This window comes from Schistocerca cancellata, chromosome 8, assembly GCF_023864275.1.
Source record: "Schistocerca cancellata isolate TAMUIC-IGC-003103 chromosome 8, iqSchCanc2.1, whole genome shotgun sequence".
Classification (NCBI taxonomy): domain Eukaryota; kingdom Metazoa; phylum Arthropoda; class Insecta; order Orthoptera; family Acrididae; genus Schistocerca; species Schistocerca cancellata.
Genome location: NC_064633.1, coordinates 111,542,253 through 111,562,584, shown reverse-complemented (window position 1 = coordinate 111,562,584; position 20,332 = coordinate 111,542,253). Strand labels below are relative to the sequence as shown.

The following is a 20,332-nucleotide window of genomic DNA, read 5'->3' as shown; positions in this document are numbered from 1 at the left end:
GCTTTTGAATGGGAGAATGTTGTTGTTTCATTCATGATAAAAACAGAGAAGTCCTATTGAGCTGGTCAACAGATATATTTATAGTTTTAAAGGTGCAGCACACAGATCCAAGAGCATGCATCTTGAAGGACAGTGATGGTGAAGAAACCGGTGGGAGTTTTTTACATAGTGGAGTTACAGAAAAGCTCTTAACCGAATGTGGTCCTCAGTGAGAAGATCATAAGACATTGAATGCAAGGTTCTCATGAAATGGCCCAGCTTCTCATCAAAGCACACAAAGCACAACAGTTGCGGGAACACTCGCAATTTGCTATATAATAGGAAACGCAAACCTCGAACTATACAGTAGTTTGACATGACTGCTGGGAAACATATCAACGGAGGCTGAGGAATGTCCTGCACAACGTATGCAAGAACGACCACTTTATTACACTACATGTAAAGATCGTCATATTTTAGGCAAACATCTAGCTGATAATGCTAGACAGATACGTCGAAGAAAAACACTGGTATAGAACTACACATTGCTGCATTTGTGGTTGATAAGGCAATGCATGCCAAACTTAAACTGGGTGCTGGAATAACGTTGAAGCAAATAATGAATGCAACTCGTCGCACACTAAAGAAGAAGAAAAACCTATGGGATGTTTAAAAAAGTTCATCGAATCAGTGGTGACAGAGGTGAAAGGTACACTGTGCCAGAAAGGAGGAAAGAAAAGATGTTCTTAAACGGCAATGGTTCTGGCAAGAAGCTAAATAGCATAATATGGCCATGTAGGCAATTGCTATCGTTAAAGGCCTATACAGGGTGGCGAAGAAGTCAATGGACGCTGGGCTCTGATTTCAATAAAAGATTGAATATATGTTTCACTACAAATACAAACAATGCTTACAATTATTTTTTATATTCAAACGATTTTGTCTTCATTAACACATCTTCGAAGTCATTTTGCAGCACTGCTACATACTCTACGGCATAGTGCGGTATCACTGCCCAAATCATGAAATATGTCGTTTATGTAGTCCTTTAGTTAAGCAATGGTCTGAAGCTTTTGAGAATAAAGAGAGACCGTGACAACACCCCACAGGAAAAAATCCGTGGGCGTGATATCTGGTGATCGTGGAGTCATGTCAATTCTGTCCTTCAATCAATCACTTTTCTTTGGAAAGTTTCGTTTAAATAATCGGGAACGGCAGTGACATAATGTGGTCGAGGACCATCGTGCTGAAAGTAAACTCCTTGAAAGTTTTCAGCGTACGTCATAAGTCCTGGCACCACATAATTCTGAAGCATAATCAAATACACTCCTGGAAATGGAAAAAAGAACACATTGACACCGGTGTGTCAGACCCACCATACTTGCTCCGGACACTGCGAGAGGGCTGTACAAGCAATGATCACACGCACGGCACAGCGGACACACCAGGAACCGCGGTGTTGGCCGTCGAATGGCGCTAGCTGCGCAGCATTTGTGCACCGCCGCCGTCAGTGTCAGCCAGTTTGCCGTGGCATACGGAGCTCCATCGCAGTCTTTAACACTGGTAGCACGCCGCGACAGCGTGGACGTGAACCGTATGTGCAGTTGATGGACTTTGAGCGAGGGCGTATAGTGGGCATGCGGGAGGCCGGGTGGACGTACCGCCGAATTGCTCAACACGTGGGGCGTGAGGTCTCCACAGTACATCGATGTTGTCGCCAGTGGTCGGCGGAAGGTGCACGTGCCCGTCGACCTGGGACCGGACCGCAGCGACGCACGGATGCACGCCAAGACCGTAGGATCCTACGCAGTGCCGTAGGGGACCGCACCGCCACTTCCCAGCAAATTAGGGACACTGTTGCTCCTGGGGTATCGGCGAGGACCATTCGCAACCGTCTCCATGAAGCTGGGCTACGGTCCCGCACACCGTTAGGCCGTCTTCCGCTCACGCCCCAACATCGTGCAGCCCGCCTCCAGTGGTGTCGCGACAGGCGTGAATGGAGGGACGAATGGAGACGTGTCGTCTTCAGCGATGAGAGTCGCTTCTGCCTTGGTGCCAATGATGGTCGTATGCGTGTTTGGCGCCGTGCAGGTGAGCGCCACAATCAGGACTGCATACGACCGAGGCACACAGGGCCAACACCCGGCATCATGGTGTGGGGAGCGATCTCCTACACTGGCCGTACACCACTGGTGATCGTCGAGGGGACACTGAATAGTGCATGGTACATCCAAACCGTCATCGAACCCATCGTTCTACCATTCCTAGACCGGCAAGGGAACTTGCTGTTCCAACAGGACAATGCACGTCCGCATGTATCCCGTGCCACCCAACGTGCTCTAGAAGGTGTAATTCAACTACCCTGGCCAGTAAGATCTCCGGATCTGTCCCCCATTGAGCATGTTTGGGACTGGATGAAGCGTCGTCTCACGCGGTCTGCACGTCCAGCACGAACGCTGGTACAACTGAGGCGCCAGGTGGAAATGGCATGGCAAGCCGTTCCACAGGACTACATCCAGCATCTCTACGATCGTCTCCATGGGAGAATAGCAGCCTCCATTGCTGCGAAAGGTGGATATACACTGTACTAGTGCCGACATTGTGCATGCTCTGTTGCCTGTGTCTATGTGCCTGTGGTTCTGTCAGTGTGATCATGTGATGTATCTGACCCCAGGAATGTGTCAATAAAGTTTCCCCTTCCTGGGACAATGAATTCACGGTGTTCTTATTTCAATTTCCAGGAGTGTATGTTTCACTACAAATACAAACAATGCTAACAATTATTTTTTATATTCAAACGATTTTGTCTTCATTAACGCATCTTCGAAGTCATTTTGCAGCACTGCTACATACTCTACGGCATAGTGCGGTATCACTGCCCAAATCATGAAATATGTCATTTATGTAGTCCTTTAGTTAAGCAATGATCTGAAGCTTTTGAGAATAAAGAGAGACCGTGACAACACCCCATAGGAAAAAATCCATGGGCGTGATATCTGGTGATCGTGGAGTCATGTCAATATCTGTCCTTCAATCAATCACTTTTCTTTGGAAAATTTCGTTTAAATAATCGGGGACGGCAGTGACATAATGTGGTCGAGGACCATCGTGCTGAAAGTAAACTTCTTGAAAGTTTTCAGCGTACGTCATAAGTCCTGGCACCACATAAATCTGAAGCATAATCAAATAGTTATCTCCTCTCACAATACCTACAGAAAATATGGCCCAAATATGACAGACGATGATATCGCCCCCCAAACACACCAGGTTGATTCAGTGGTTGTTCTAGCAAAAGATTATTATCAGCATACCAGTAAGTGCAGTTATGTCTGTTGACTTGTTCACTTAACTTAAAAATGGCGTCATAAGACCTCACAATTTTATTGAACATGTTAGGATCGTGTTTCTGTTGGCCAAATATCAGTCCACAAAACTGAAGCCGTCGATAAGGATCCTCTTCAAGTAACCCATATCGTGAATGTGGAATGCAAGCTTTAAACTTCTGTTTGTGCAATATTTTTGCACTGACCTTGGTGACAAATCCAACGCAGTTGGTAATAGACTGGTTGATTTTTGTGCACTTTGTGGTACAGCTAAACATACCTGAAATTTATTTTCTTCAGTTGTGAATGTTATTGGGAGGCCAGATCTTGGTGCATCAAATGGTTCAAATGGCTCTGAGCACTATGGGACTCAACTGCTGTGGTCTTAAGTCCCCTAGAACTTAGAACTACTTAAACCTAACTAACCTAAGGACAGCACACAACACCCAGCCATCACGAGGCAGAGAAAATCCCTGACCCCGCCGGGAATCGAACCCGGGATCCCGGGCGTGGGAAGCGAGAACGCTACCGCACGACCACGAGATGCGGGCTTTTGGTGCATCGATAACAAATACATGTTTTTCAAATCTATCTCGTAAGTCGTACTCTGTTTGACTAGACGGAGGTTTTGATCTTAAGTGTCTTCCCCTTTCGTTAACACCCGTAGTAGCAACACTTTTACAAAATGTTTTAAAGCGAAAAATTCTGTCTTCTTTTGTTAACATCGTGAGATTTCGGAGAAGTACAGCTGTAAACACGTCTCACAAATGTCGCTTTCTACAATTCACTATTTTGATTATTGTGTTTGTTTTGTTTGTCATTGCATTGTATACCAACTTGACAACGGATAGTTATCACAATTTGGCAATAACAGTTTAACGGGTTAAAACTTCCTACAGTATGAGCAGTGGCTGGCTCATGTTACGCATTGGATTAAATCTAGGTTGCTATCCTGTGTTTAGTCTGCTTATGCTGTTATCCTCTCTCTCCACGAGTGGTACCAGCAGTGTGTATCGATATTCGCACCTTGTAATATCTTTGGCCTGGCGCTTATTGTTTACAGCTGTGTTGTGTGCGACCAGTTGGTCGGCTGGCGTGGAGCAACGAGGAAATCTCCGTGGCGCGTAGTTTGGTCGGGGCCGTTGGCGGCGTCTACGTGTGGTCAGAGTGTGTAGTGCTGTTCCCATTGCTACGAGGTCCGTACCTCACCAATGCTGGACATGAAAGTTGAGTTTTGACTTAATCTACCAGCAAGTCACGACTGTTCACATTGTGTCGTTTGGATTTCGTTGTCGACTGTTGGGACATTCTCGCAAGCAACAACATGTGTTTTCAAGTTGGCAAATTTTAGCCACCCTCCGGTGAAGTTTAACTGCACTTGGTTATTTTAAACTGAAGTGAACCAGCAGAATCTTCTGCCTTGTGGCCGTTAACGTTCCGGTTACCTGCCCTGGCCGTTGACGTAAGTTCAGGCTGTGTATTTTCCTCATCGTGTTTTCGCTGTCCAGCCCGTGTGTAGTTTGACAGCTCAATGTATAATTGGTTGTGGGCGCCCATACTTTCTACATTGTTTCATTGAACTCCCTGTTGTGTGCTGGTCGGGTGGAGCGGAAGTTATCTTGTCGGTGGGTCCGTTGACTGTCTGTCCGTTGGGTTGTCGTCGGATCGAGAATGGTTGGGCTGCCTGCCTGTCTCACCTAAGCGAGCGTTAGTGTTTGAATTCCAGGCCGACCCTCGGAAACTTCTGAGCGCCGTTGGATGTACTGCCTTTTCTTATTTGTTCTTGTTGTTTGTATTTGTATGGCTCCTAGACGATTTTTAAATTAAGGTTGTTTTGCCCTTAAGGCGTAAGGTTGTCTAGGCCTTCACCCTAATTTAAAAAACTGTTTTAAGTAAGGCCTTTGGCTTTTTTTTAATTTAATTTTGTTGAGTCTTATGTGATGAGCCTTCAGCCGATTTTGAATTAAAGTTATTTTGTTCTCAAGGTGTCAGATTGTTTGAGCCTTCAGCCTAATTAAAGAACTGTTTAAAGGTAAGGCCTTTGGCCTTTTAAAAATTTATTTTTGTTTGAGTCTTAAGTGATGGGCCTTCAGCCGATCTTTTTAAAATCAGTGTTGTTTTGCTCTTAAGGTGTAAGACTGTTTGGGCCTTCAGCCTAATTGAAAGAACTAATTTAAGATAAGGCCTTCTGCCTTTTAAATTTCTGATTTTGGCTTGAGTTTTAAGTTATTGGCTTTCAGCCAATTTTAAATTTAAGTGGTCTTGCCCTTAAGGCATGAGATTATGTGAAAATTATTGCTTCTTTTTTATTTCTCGGCTCTTGTAATGTTTGGTCAGATAAATAAAGCTGTATGTTCGAGTGGAACTGCCACCCGCTTATTTTGGCCCCTTTCCACAGTTTAAACTACTTGTCCTGTCCTGCAGGTTTAGCAGGGTGTCTCACAGTACTACGTCTTGCTGTTACTTTTGTTGTCTTTTAACCAACTGGCCAGTGACTTTTGCGCCACCATTCATTTTACACGGTACAGGATAGTGCTTTGGTTGTTCATAAACAGCAACAGAAAAAGAGACCATAGCGATACTAACGGACAGATCGTTTAGAAATTTAGATCTGCTTACACTTCTGAGAAAACTTAAAATCCCGAGATTTCGAGACGCGTTTACGCAGGATGCATTGGGTTAGGCAATGTGGAAATCCAAAGAATGTAGTATTGTCACTTTAGACATTATGGGGTACATGGAACTCAGTGGGTTGCATATGTTAAAAAAAAAGAAAGAAAACGGAATACCACCCACTACTTTGACTCGTTTGGCGATTAAGATTTCCGCCGTTGCTTTTCGGCGCTACCAAGGTTTCAGTTTACACCTCTGCAGACATTTCTGCCCAATGCTTTTCTCGACAATCGCACAAAAACAAGCATTATGTACGGGAGACATACGGTATGTTATACTAAGTAAAAATGCCTAATGCTTTTCTCGACAATCGCATAAAAACAAGCATAATGCACGGGAGACATACGGTATATTATACGAAGTAAAAATGACTAACCTATAATAAACCAAAATGCAAGAAGACAGTCAGTACATAGAAGGAAAAAGAATTGTTAATTTACCCTGTCTTGGCAAAATTTGTCCACATGTTGATCATGTTTGTCCTAGTGATGTCTTCGTCAGATGTCTTGTTCAGATTAGGGTTACGATACGGCTGGTAGAATATTAGCCCCAATTCCATGGCATGACTTACACCTGAAAAGAAGAGACGACATTTTTACAATAAAAGCAGGAATAAAATCTATATATGATGGAAGCAGTATTAACTTGTGGGAGAAACAGTAGACTGGCTGAAGAAGACAGCAAAGTAAGTGGGAATAGATTAGAAAAGAATTAACGGCATCAGTTAGTGAATGGGCAACTTATCAAATGGTTCAAATGACGCTGAGCACTATGGGACTTAACTTCTGTGCTCATCAGTCCCCTAGAACTTAGAACTACTTAAACCTAACTAAGGACATCACACACATCCATGCCCGAGGCAGGATTCGAACCTGCGACCGTAGCAGTCCCGCGGTTCCGGACTGCGCGCCTAGAACCACTAGACCACCGCGGCCGGCGGCAACTTATCAATAACTGTGTTAAGAGCTCTGACATTTAAGGTTAAGGAGGAAAGGGAGAGTAACATCGAACGTCCCGTCGACGACGAGATCGTTGAACACAGTTTTCAGATAAGGCTGGTAACTGTTGTTGGATAGTAGCGGAAAAGATACAAGTGTAATCGGAGGAAGTTCTGCAGTGGGAGACAGAGAAGAGTATTTGTATGTAAACTATATGTCTGATTCAAAACTTTCATTCGGAGATGAACATGATAAAATTCTTCCTTAGCATTCTTAATTTTCACTATAATAATCAGCAGTAGCCTTAATTATTTCGTGAAATTCGACAACTATAAAGGCAGAAGGAACCGATAAACCGACGTGACGTAGTTCGAAATTTGGGCTTCGTGAAGTCTGTGCGTTCAGTCTGTCGGCCTGAACATGGTAGACTGGATGAGTAAGTTTTATCTTATGTGTGATAATCACATCTTGATAGTTAATCAACGGGATTCTACTGGTGATACACGTAATGAGTTTTACTGACGTCGCCGAGAAATTTCCCAATAGAGGTTCGTCGTCGTATCTGGGTTTCTAGACGGAAATATTGAGATACCTACAGTTCATAAAGTTAAATGAATTGAATAACGTATTCTTATAAAATTCCTGTTTTTGTTGACTACTTTAGAATACGATTTCGGTTTGTAAGGAGGAAAACTGATTACAACCTAGAAGTATGCTATATAGCTTGAAAATTATTTAAATCGACAAACTGTAAGAGGTTGCACGGGACACCAAAACAAACCTTTTCCTTTATCAGCATGATTACCTATGAGCATTTTTTAATCCTGTATAGGGGGTAATCGCTCTCAGCATTCGTGCAATTGCTCATAACATGAAGAGGAATCAGACGAATTTAAGGAACATCCTTCATGAGCAATTTTAATCCATTTGACTCACAACGTGCGAACGGAACCAGATGATCATCCACTCGGAGCGCAATATCCACATTAGTTATTGGAACAGAGACAAACGCATCCTACACTTTCGTCCTCTGTGCTGTTTGCTGATGAAGCCGCATTCGGGAGTGATAGGCTCTATAACATCCACAGTTCGCGTGTTTGGGTGAGGTTAATCCACGATCTACATTTACTTGCTCTCGTCAGTTGCCGTTCTACGTGAATGTGTGGGCAGATGTTGGTGACTGTGTAACTGAGACATACCTCCCACATAGGCCGTTAAATAACAGGCATTATTAGAATTTCTTCGCCAGAGAATTGCCAAAGTTGCTGGACGGAGTGTCACTCGCTACAAAACCTTACGGTTCGAGCATGGCGGGGCGCTGGCACATTTCAGTCGTTCAGTGCGTCGATTTTTGAACCAGTAGTTCCCAGAAAAGCGGATTGGGAATTGTGGTCCTGTACCATGGCCTGCTCGATCCCCTGATTCGACCGCTCTGGACTTTTTTGTGTGAGGAGGGATGAGCAACCATGTTTAAAAAAGACATGTTGACTAAGAAGATCAGGTTTCCCGGATAGTAATAATAGCAGTATGATTTAAGGACATTCCTGCAGCCTTTGACCGAGTTAGACCGTACATGACCCACAGGTGCAACCTTTGTTTACAAGTCAATAGAGGCATGTTAAACTTCTAGTGTAACTGAAGTAATTATTTGACTTAATGTTGTTGTCTATTGGCAGTAAAGAATTAAAACTTGTTTGTGTTACTTTTTTCGTCACGGATAACCTATCAGAAAAAGTGTTTTTATTGTTTCACGTAACCTCCTATAGTTTGTTAGCTTTATTAATTTTCATCCTGAGAAAACTCCCTCCACCGGTTTAAAAAAACACTCACAGAAAAGTTTAGCATTAGAGAAGAATATTTGTTTTGGTGTCCCGTATAACACCTCAGAGTTTTTTTGTTAAAATAATTTTCACCCTGTATATGCAAAGTTATTATCTGGCAGTACGTAATGGGAATTAGGTGCACTTTGCAAACTCCGTGCTTTGCGTCATACACTGTGCATAGGAAAACACGTCAAGTACCCGTTGCAGGTGGATGTAGGTGCACAAAAACAGTCGCGTCCTGAATAGAACAAGTAATTTTGTAACATGTTGATTGCTGACCCTTTATTTTATCATGAAATATGAGAGTAGTATAATGGTAGAGTAACAGTGACAAAATGAGAAAAAAGGGTGTCATTACATATTACTGAAACCCATTACCGTATAAGATATCGCACAGGCCTTACTGCGAATTTTGTATTACCTAAATGTGAACTTTGGATGGTTGTCATTAATGCACGTAATCTGCTGTGAATGTGCAGGGCCTGCACTATATTTACACTTAGAATGTAAAGGTGCTTGAAAGTGTATCACTTTCATCGAAAATACGTCGGTGTTAAATTGCAGACTAGTGTTAATATAGTAAATGAAAAATTCATTTCACCTGAAAAAAAACTTGCACATATTGTTACAGGTGTGGTACGGCAGGTTGGAGAAATCTGTGTCATGGACTGGACTGTGAGACAAATCTGGAGAGTTTCATGGAAAGTGAAGTAGAAACGACTAGCATACCGTAAACGAAAATGCAAGAAGACAGTATATAGAAGGTAAAAGAAGTGTTAATTTACCTTGTCTTGGCAACATTTGTCCACATGCTGGTCATGTTTGTCCTATTGAGGAACATCGCTGTTCGTACGAACTGACTGGCTTATGGAAAGTCTGCGTGATAGTATGTGACGGAAATTCTGTGAAGACGCTCCAGTGTAATTTGGCCTAACGAAACTTGTGATGTAGGCAGATAGTACGTACACATCCAGTGACGGAGAACGTACAGTTTTCTGTACCTCTTGAAAGTTGATCTAACAGGTCAGTCAGCCTTATGTAGTGCAAACTGATGTGATTAAAGCAGACACAACGCTCAAACGAATGAAGAGGCTGCCATGGCGCAGACGGAGGGGTTCGTAATACTGGTGAATTGTGGGACACTAATCAGCAACGTGAACTATTTTTTAAGCATATTGTTTTGCTTACATGTAACATGTGCAGTAACATCTAATAAAATATTGTTTCAATAGCACACTTGAGTTTCTCCCGGTGTACGAAATGTTCAAATAGTTACGAGAACGCAGCCGAGTGAAGTATTCGACAACCAGCGTTATTTCGACAGGTCCGCATCATGCATGGGTGCCTATTCTCTACCTTTCCGCCATTGTGCCGATCGTTTCGGTACTCAAGAGCACCGAACGGTCTAGTACTCGAATTAGAGCCCCTGCATTATTCAGTATGCATTTCGGTAGCGATACCGTTCGGATCTAGAGAACCAAAGCGTTGTTGTCGGTTTGCGTCGCACAAGCCAATCAAAAGCAAGCGGCCACAGATCCGCGCATGCGCACTGCAGCGCGTACAGCACCACAAACACAAAGCGGCTAGCAGAAGAGACAGGCGCGCTATTCTTCCAAGTACCGAAAATTGCATTTACGATGCCATAACGCATGACGCCGCATTCCATCGAGCTGACGTGCCCGCCTTCATCGCTGTTGCCTCCTCCTTAACAGTATCAGGCGCAGTATATTCATTTTCATGATTCTCAGCTGAAATGCATGGCAATTTTTACAGTTTCCCTGACCGCATGTTTCCACGGATGCATAATAGCGTATTTGATTGTATTCTGCAGATTTCGTAAATGCCACATTATGTCATCTTATTCTCATTCACACTGACATCGTGTTTTGGATTTTACGTTTCGGAAAATGAGTTAGGAATAATATGTAGTACCGCATTGTACTAATACAGCTATAAAAACACCCGAAAAATTGATTCTGAGAGTTTCAAAGAATAAGAATATAAACAGAATGTGATTATAACTCGCTCCTAGAGATCCAGATGATTAAGTAGCCCACTTTCCTATACGATACGTCAAAGATTTGGGTCTTAAAAACAAAATTGAAAAACGCATTTCGAGAGCTCCTGCAGTTCGTCAAAGTTTATAACATGCATCTCATGAATGAAAATGTTTCGTATTTGGCCCTACAGTCTAAAAATATTACGGCGGAGATCGTTCATCTCTGTCTACTGTTGTTGAGGATTCGATCGCAGATAAATACTTGTGACATGCAAGATTATGAAGATGACTGCTGCTAGTTACATTCTCAGTAATCTAAGTTGTGCTCTTAGATTCCTGTCTAACAGCATACTCGGAAATCGCTACATATTCGGAAAAATGGTGAATTATTTCTGACAAGGAAAAATATGAAGGTCAGTATCGGTTGTTTCACTCACAGCAATTTCATATTTCGTTTTTTGATCACACAGTAATCACAAAATCATTACTGAGGAAGTGCGCTCTTACTTGTAAGTAATAACGAATATTGCAGAAAAATCTTAACTTAACACGAATAACAACGTCTCAGAACGTTTTGCATATATGAAGAGGAAAGAAAAATTTTTTGCACCCATCCGTGGGCGAACCAGTGTCCTTGCGCGTAACACTCCCACGCGCTAATCACTTGGCCTCGCTAAACAGCATCTACACATTCCTCAATTGTTTTACTATTGCAGAGAGGAATGTAGGCTGACTTCGTTGCCAAACGATGTTGCGTAAGTCTGAAATGCGTAATAGTTCGGAAGGTTTCCAATATCAGGCTAACTGCTTTCCATTGTTACTTGAAAGTTGTAAACACGTTTAGATAATTACTAACTACACCAATGTGAGAAAAAGTACACAAAGTCACCAGTAACTTCAGTTCACACTCATGTAATATATGTTAGCAGAGCCGATGTCTTGATATTTAATTATCTTCAAACTCTTATTTGCATAAAAATAACACGTATTTCGAAAGAATATTGACCGAAAACGTTTTATTTTTGGATGTAATCATTCACAGTAACAACCTAATCTAACCATGTTTCTAACAAACGAAAATAGTCTTCTATGAACTCACTTTCCAACTGGATGCGTCCTCTGGTGTTTCTTTAGTAACACAATCACTAAATCCAAAGCTAAAGCCGCTAAATATGTTTAAAGTAACAAATTATAGGTGTACATAAACCACAGTTTACCGATCGACAGGGCCACACCGAAATCCAAAACCTCTCGGTACAATTGTCGTAAAATCAGTGGGAGGACCGTTCGGTAACAGGTCTCAGAAGCTTACTGAATAGGATATTTCGATAAAGAACCGAAAATGACGTCACTACCGAGACTAACCTACTACACCGATCGGTATGAAGGATACAGAATAGGACCCCTGAAAAATGACACGGTATGCATCTACCGAAATTTAGGCAGTTGTCAAAGATGTCATCTGGCTGCATTCCCGTAAATTATTAGAACATAACTTCAGTAATTTAATTACCAACATATGCCATGTAGGCTGATTTTTCAACCATTGCCAGACCAATAATATAAACACTCGCCAATACAACACATTTTACATTTATCAGGTTCATTGACAAAGCAAAGGAAAAAAGACTGTTTTTGACAAGTATGTGGCTGAACGGTATCCTCAGTTTTATGGTCCTTCCTGATAAGAAAACTGTTAACCCGATGAGGCAGCTATGCAGTAATATTTCAATACAATCAGGCGGTGGTGGCGAGCCAGCCTCGATTCGACTCCAGATTATTCCGGGTCGGTTCTGGTGGTTGGCCTCATCGTGGTTTTTCGGACGATTACCCAGTTTATACAAAGAGGAAGAATACGAAAAATTTGAGCACTAATACGTAGATAAATTTCTACACTCGTACATCCACCTGTGGCTTTAGCAGGTAGTCATTCTGTTTTGACCAAACATCTACAGAAGAATTTTTTTTTTAAGAAAATGTGTATACTGGATTCTGCACTTCTCAGTGCTGTCATAAAGGAATTATCTTGTTCCTCCATTCTTTTATGCAATACCACATTCTGCCACCGCTCTCCCGAATCCCTTCCTGAAGTCAACGTTTAAATTTTTAAAACCATATTTCGAACAACTTTCCACGTCATTCTCGAGACAATTTATACTAGTGGAAGATTATTATGGTGACTCATGCGACAGACTTTGTAATAATTGCAAATATTCATCATTGTTTTTATGACTTACAGTGTCCTCTCGTAAGTGTTACAGAAAACCACCGTTTTTGCTCACTTTCTATAAAATCCAAATAAAACTTTTTGACAACTAGCATCTTTGGTCGTGAACACTCTGGAAATGACCATATGGCTTAGGGAGTCCGCCCTCTTGGTTTCAATAAATAAAACGAAACGTCTCTTGTCAGAAATATGGCGCAAATTCGTAATGATGCATGGCAGACCAGAGGGTAACAGGGCATGTAAATTAAATTCTTGTCCAAATTTGTAGCAGCAAAACGTGGTTTAGTAAAAACAAATTACCATGACTCTATTCCTCAAATGGTATCAAACACACATATTTGTGACAGTGACATGTAGCTTTACAGATAATGGATACTCGTGCGTATATAATCCTAAACAAAACTGCCAACCGTTACCTTTTCCCCGATATACTGGGCAGTGCGGCTGTGGGGGCCATGACAGCGCGGGGAGTATAGCATGCGCATAGGATGCCACAGGAATAGACCGCTTCTGAACAAATAATTGAACGACAGGTGTATAACCGTCCACTTGTGTACTTCAGTCATACTTCCTCAGATGCTTTCAGCAAATGGGAGCCTCTCGCGAACCTTCCGCTTCTTTTTCCCCTTAAATCTCCCTACACAAGAACTCCTAGATACTTGAAAGTTGTAACATTCTTGTTACTATTCCACGATCGCAAAGTCTAATGATATTGGATTATTTTGTCTGTGTGCTAGCATCACACTAAATTTCTGTCGTTTGCCAATCGTTCCACCAGGTACTGATCATGCGCTAATCGCTTTGAATTTCGTAATAGTTGTCTTATGAAGTCATCTCCCTGTACAGTACTTCGTTGTTTCCAAACACTTCGATCATCGCTGAAAGGCCGAGTAGCTGTAGCGATTCCACGTCGCGCTCTCTTCCTTTGCAAAACAGCGACATAGGGTGTCTTTCTGCTACGACATTTTACTGCATCTCAGTATGCTGACACCTTGAAGGTGCTTATGGAGGACCACGTTGGATAAACTAAGAATAAATCCTATGTCTTTATTCTGCGTTTCACTGATTGACTGAGTAGAGATCTGTTGACCTCATACTTTCTAAAGCTTTCTCTTTTTTCCCATTAGAATCCTTCCGTGTAGGTCAAGGATTCAAAAGTTACTATTTTGAACCGCGAATTTCATTGTGGCAGTTTTAATCGGCAGAGTGAAAATCTCATTATGCACATAAACGGATTACCGCGTTGAGGTTTGGTGTTGACATTACTATGTTGTAAACACAAAGCACAGACACACACACACACACACACACACACAGCAGCGCACATTATGCTATTTAGTGTGATGGATACCCAAGCTGTGGCCTCCCACACACTTTCTCCCTCGCTCCACTGACACATGAGGCTACTTTTGGTCAGTTCCAAATGAAATCAGAGACAAATGCTTGCAGAGAGGGTTGGCCGAAGATAGAGGAACAGTTACAAAATACAAAGCGAAAGCGATAGTTTTGTGTTTTGCTCAGGATCCTTAGCCAGTAGGTTCAACGAATGGGTAGTTCGTTTCAAAATAGAAGGTGGAGTGCTGCTAATATAGTTCATAGTTTCACTCCATTGGGAGCTACATTATAACGAGGAGAGAGATAGATGTGCATTGTAGCATGCTGTCGAACATACAAATGACTGTGTTCTCCTTTGATATGCATGAAAGACACTGTTCGGTGATGATATTTCATGTGTCTAAAATGCATATAACACCCTCATGCATGACAATTTATTTACGAGACACCCACAGGCACTAATTTTGAATGTGAGGATTGCTCTCATACTATAGCAATTTGTCGATGAAAATTGAAAGAAATCTATTGTATCTGTTCCCTTGGAACTTTGACTGGTTTATTATCACTGCGGTTGTGTTTTTCAATAGCTGGTCGCTTATGACAGGCAGGTTAGATAGTTTGACAGAATGTCAATCCTAAGGTCCCGGGCTCAATTCCCGGCTAGGTCGAAGATTTTTCTCTGCTCAGGGACTGGGCGATGTGTTGTCCTAATGATCATCATTTCATCCCCATCGACGCCCAGGTTGCCGAAGTCGTCAAATCGAAAGACTTGCACCCAGCAAATGGTCTCCCTAACGGGAGTTCCTAGTCACACGACATTTATTTCCTTGAAACCAGCGGAAGTTTTCGTTTATTTAAGGATGTGTTATTTTACACTCATGGTAGACATGTAGAAGACATGTATTTGAAGGAGGGGGGGGGGAGTGGCGGCGGTAGTGGCTGGAAATGGTGGAGCTTGAAGACAACTGTATAATAACAAACTCGAAAGTAGTATGTTTGTTAAGTGGTATTGTTGTGTAGGGCATACAGCAATGCTATCTTCTTGGGTGTGTTACAAAGAATATATATTTTCTTTAGTGTACAAGGTAGTTGTTTTATCACCTTAAAATTTGTCGCCACAATGTGTCAGAGAGAAATTTGCAAGGTGTATGTATGTAGGACACTTGAGGTGGCCACTGTAGGATAATACCCTCGAAAATAGATAAAGACGCCAGATCACCTACCCACAGACCAGTACATGTGGATGAGGGCTTAATGCAACTTTCCAACCAATTTCCAATTTCCTCTGTGTACTAGGTCAATTGAGCCCCATAAACCAACGCGAGCCCTCTGGCCAAGCAGCAGAAGGACCAGCAGGTATTGTGTGAGGCCCCCTAGATCGTTATCATCAATAACAAGTCGGCTGTGGACCACCCACGTTGCGAGTCGTTACCCTGTAACCAAATGCCTGTCTGAGAACCGCCACAGCTTGTAGTATTTGTAATCAGAAAACCTGGGGGCGGCTGTAGGACATTTCTCTGTCAATTTCGAGTGGTGTTGTAGACTAGGATACACAAGGCGAACATTTAATCACACTTTCGTAATTGGAAAAAGGGGTGACGGCGCTGAACAATGGAAGGCAGGGTTAAGGGGGTGGTGGAGGTAGCTGTAGGACAATCCAGTAGGATAACACTCTCAACAATAAATAAAGTAAATAAATACCTTTCACTCTTCGTCTCCAGCAGCTCAGCACAGACTGAATCTTCCTACCAATTCACAACTGGGTAAGAGGACAGAAAGAGAGAGAGGGGAGGGGAGAACACCTTTGTGTGCATCTTTGAGGTGCAGATTTTACAACTGGAAGCAGCTACTTGAGAGAGAAATGGAGGTCACTGAAATGTGAGATCAAGAGGAGCTGCTGCACTGCAGCTACTTGCTGATCGTGTGGTAGAACTCGTGATGCTCTCTGGATGGCTGAATAGTGAACTAACCAACATGTTAGCTGAGTGGTGACTGAAGCTAACAGTCAGCGCTTACCATCGATGATGCGTGCGTTACGGACAGCGCATGGAGGAGGGTGCTTGTGCTCTCGTGTGTGTGTGTGTGTGTGTGTGTGTGTGTGTGTGTGTGTGTGTGTTTGAGGTTTACGGGCGCTAAACAGCGTGGTCAACAGCGCCCAAACGCATAAAAACAGGAACACAAGCAGTGAAGGGACTAAGACAAACAGCGAACAAGGAGAACGGCTAAAAGACACAGACCTGACGCAGTTCCGAATCCCCACATACAGAGGCAAAACAAGAGGAGAAGGAACACACTAAAAAGGAAAGGAAACACAAGGAAAAGAGAACAGAAACCGAAGGGAAACAAGGAGGTAATCGTGACTGGCTGACCTCTTGCCTAAAACATGGGTGAGCCAGTCACCCAGCAGCACATTAAAACCCTCTCCCTAAAATCCGAGGCAACAAATTGGATAGGACACAAAACCGTAAGACCTTAACTACAGTCGTTGCGTCATCTTGTAAAATAGAGGGCAAATCCGGTGGCAAAGAAACCACCGCCCTCTGGTCAGAGAATAAAAGACAGTCAAGTAAAATGTGGCGGACAATAATCTGGACGCCACAAGAACTGCAGATTGGGGGGTCCTCCCGCCGGAGTAAAAAACCATGCGTTAAGGGACTGTGCCCGATGCGGAGGCGAGTGAGGAGAACCTCATCCCGCCTGCATGACTGGTAGGACGTACGCCATGGCCGCGTGGTAGCCTTGACCAGACGCAGCTTATTTTCACTGACTGCCAGCCACTCCTCTTCCCACTGACGCATAACGCGAAAACGCAGGAGGGAGGTAACAGCATGGAGGGGGACGGCACATTCAACAACGTGAGGGAGGGAACATGCATCTTTGGCAGCCACATCCGCCAGTTCGTTTCCCCTAATACCCACGTGCCCTGGCACCCAGCAGAAGGAAACCTCCTTCCCTTGCCGTTGCAGGTGGAGGAGGGCATCATGGATGTTCTGGACGACCGTATCCGCTGGGTACAAGTGTTGCATGATCTGAAGGGCACTCAGGGAGTCAGAACAGATGAGGAACTTAAGACTGGGAACACACCTCATCTGCTCCAATGCCCGCAAGATCGCAAACAATTCGGCATCAAAGATGGTAAACGCTGCAGGAAGCCGTAACTTGACGACTCGATCAGGGAAAAAAACAGCACAACCAACAGAGTCCCCCTGTTTAGAGCCATCCGTAAATACTGGTACATGGTCGGGATGCTGGTTTAAAATATCAGAAAATAAGGAGGTAAAAACAAACGCAGGAGTGCAGCGCCTCCGGTACTCCGACAAGTCTAAAAGGACGCTGGACCTCTGGAGCAACCAGGGAGGCAGGCGGGTAAAACCCTGGAGTTGGGGTGCCACACGCTCCACACCAAGGGACTCAAGCAAATGCTTGGCACGAATCCCAAATGGTCTCGTTGCCCTGGGACGACTGGAAAAGAGACGTTCCATAGGCGGTCGGGCAACAGTAGGGTACGCAGGGGAGGTAGGACAGGCAAGGAATTGACACACCCGTCGCACAATAAGGAGGTTTCGCCGGATGGCGAGCGGCGGTTCCCCTGCCTCAGCGCACAGGCTGGGGATGGGACTGGTACGGAAGGCACCAGTGGCCAGCCTGATACCCTCATGGTGTACTGCGTCAAGAATCTTCAGATACGAAGGCCTTGCTGACCCATACACGGTACAACCATAGTCAAGACGCGATCGGACGAAAGCCCTATAAAATTGCAGCAGACGCGCCCGATCTGCTCCCCAGGACCGATGGCTCAGACACTTCAAAATATTCAGTGCCTTGAGGTCTTTAAGGTGAGGCAACCACGACAACTTGGAATCAAAAGTGAGGCCCAGGAACCGCACAGTGTCGCTAAAAGGAAGAATGGTGTCCCTCAGACGCAATTCAGGGGAGGTAAAAAGACATCGAGAACGATTAAAATGAACACACACACATTTGTCTGCAGAAAAGGTAAAACCGGTCTTCGCAGTCCATGCCTCTAATCGCTGTATCGTAAGCTGCAACTGCCGACTAGCAGTGACAAGACTGGAGGAAGAACAGAAAACAGCAAAATCGTCCACAAACAAGGAGCATTGGGCAGGACTCCGGATAGTGGACGTGATACTGTTAATGGCGACGGCAAAGAGGGTGACACTTAAAACGCTTCCCTGAGGAACACCATTCTCCTGCACATACAAATCAGATAGCACATTACGAACCCTATAACGAAAGAGGCGGTGGGAAAGAAAGGACCGAATGAAGATGGGGAGACGGCCATGAAAGCCCCACTCATGGAGTTGATTGAGGATATGGCGGCGCCAAGTAGTGTCATACGCCTTATGAATGTCAAAGAAGACACCAAGACAATGCTGGTTACGTAGGAAAGCCTGCTGGATGGCCGCCTCAAGCAGGGTCAAGTTGTCTATAGTTGAAAGACATCCCCGAAAGCCACACTGAGAGTGGCTAAGGAGCTGCCTGGTCTCGAGCAGCCAAACCAGGCGACGGTTGACCATGCGTTCCAACGTCTTCTCGACACAGCTCGTCAAAGCAATACTTCGATAACTGCTGGGATGCGTTCGGTCCTTCCCCGGTTTGAGGAGACGAATCAAAATCGCCTCCCTCCACGAGTCAGGGTATGTGCCGGATAACCATATCATATTAAAACAATTCAGGAGAACTTCCTTGGATGGCAGCAACAAGTGCTGCAGCATGCTGTACCGAATTTGATCATGACCAGGCGCAGTATCATGAGCCACAGACAGCGCCAAATCCAGTTCCCACATTGTGAAGGGGCAGTTGTAGGGTTCAGAATTTAGAGACCGGAAGTCCAAGTGACCCCTCTCAATGGCAGTTCGGTAGCGGCAGAAATCTGGATCACAGTTAATAGTGGCGGTAGATTCCGCAAAATGCATGGCCAGTGTCTGGGCAATATCTCTCGGCGCCGTGAGGAGACATCCCTGATGCAGCAATGCCGTGACAGGTAGTTGGCTGCGTTTCCCGGAAATCCTCCTGATGGCTTCCCATACTTTCGTAGAATTAGTGGAGCGGGAGATGGAGTTCAAGAACAATTGCCATGACCGTCGTTTGCTCTCTTTAATCACTCGCCGCGCTTTGGCCCTCGCCACCCGAAAGGCCGCAAGATTGTCAGCTGAGGGACGGCACTTGAAGCAGCGCAGAGCTGCACGGCGGGCTCGGATGGCGGAGCGGCACTCAGTGGTCCACCAAGGGACAGGACGCCTCTTGGGATTACCGGATGACCGTGGAATGGACAATTCAGCAGCATGGGAGATCACGGCTGTAACATGGTCTACCCATTCGTGGACGCTGGCACGGTGTTCCAAAACACCCAGTTGGCTGAAAAGTGTCCAGTCAGCTCTGCAGAGGTGCCTCTGAGGCGGCACTGATAATGCCACAGCCTCATCCAGGAGGCGAATCCAAAGGGGGAAGTGGTCACTAGAATGGAGGTCAGCAACAACCTCCCACAGAGCAGAATCCGCGAGTGCTGGAGACCAAAAGGAAAGGTCAATAGCCGATGACGACCCGGAAGCAGTACAGAAATGAGTGGGAGCACCAGAGTTGATGATGCACAGTTCTGCAGACATCATGAGGCTTTCCAGAATGCGACCCCTGGGGCAAGTAGTCGGAGAGCCCCATAAGACATTATGAGCATTGAAGTCCCCCAGCAGAAGAAATGGGCGGGGGAGTTGGCTAATAAGGTCTGTGAGAGCCTCAGAGTCTATCACATCCTGAGGTGGTAAGTAAACTGAACAGACTGTGAGCCTCCGACCCACAAGAAGGTCAACTGCAACTGCTGGTTGGTTGGTTGGTTGGTTTGGGGAAGGAGACCAGACAGCGTGGTCATCGGTCTCATCGGATTAGGGAAGGATTGGGAAGGAAGTCGGCCGTGCCCTTTCAGAGGAACCATCTCGGCATTTGCCTGGAGTGATTTAGGGAAATCACGGAAAACCTAAATCAGGATGGCCGGACGCGGGATTGAACCGTCGTCCTCCCGA

The 20,332-nt window shown here is 44.5% G+C and overlaps 1 protein-coding gene across 2 annotated transcripts in view; it reads right to left on the bottom strand.

Moving 5' to 3' along the window:
* LOC126094805 (cholinesterase 1-like) overlaps positions 1-20,332 on the bottom strand; it is a 198,564-nt gene that overhangs the window by 21,241 nt on the left and 156,991 nt on the right. For both annotated transcript variants that reach the window (XM_049909374.1, XM_049909375.1), the window contains exon 10: positions 6,416-6,548. In XM_049909374.1, coding sequence (XP_049765331.1) covers positions 6,416-6,548 — 133 coding nt within the window. The remainder of the gene's footprint in view (positions 1-6,415; positions 6,549-20,332) is intronic.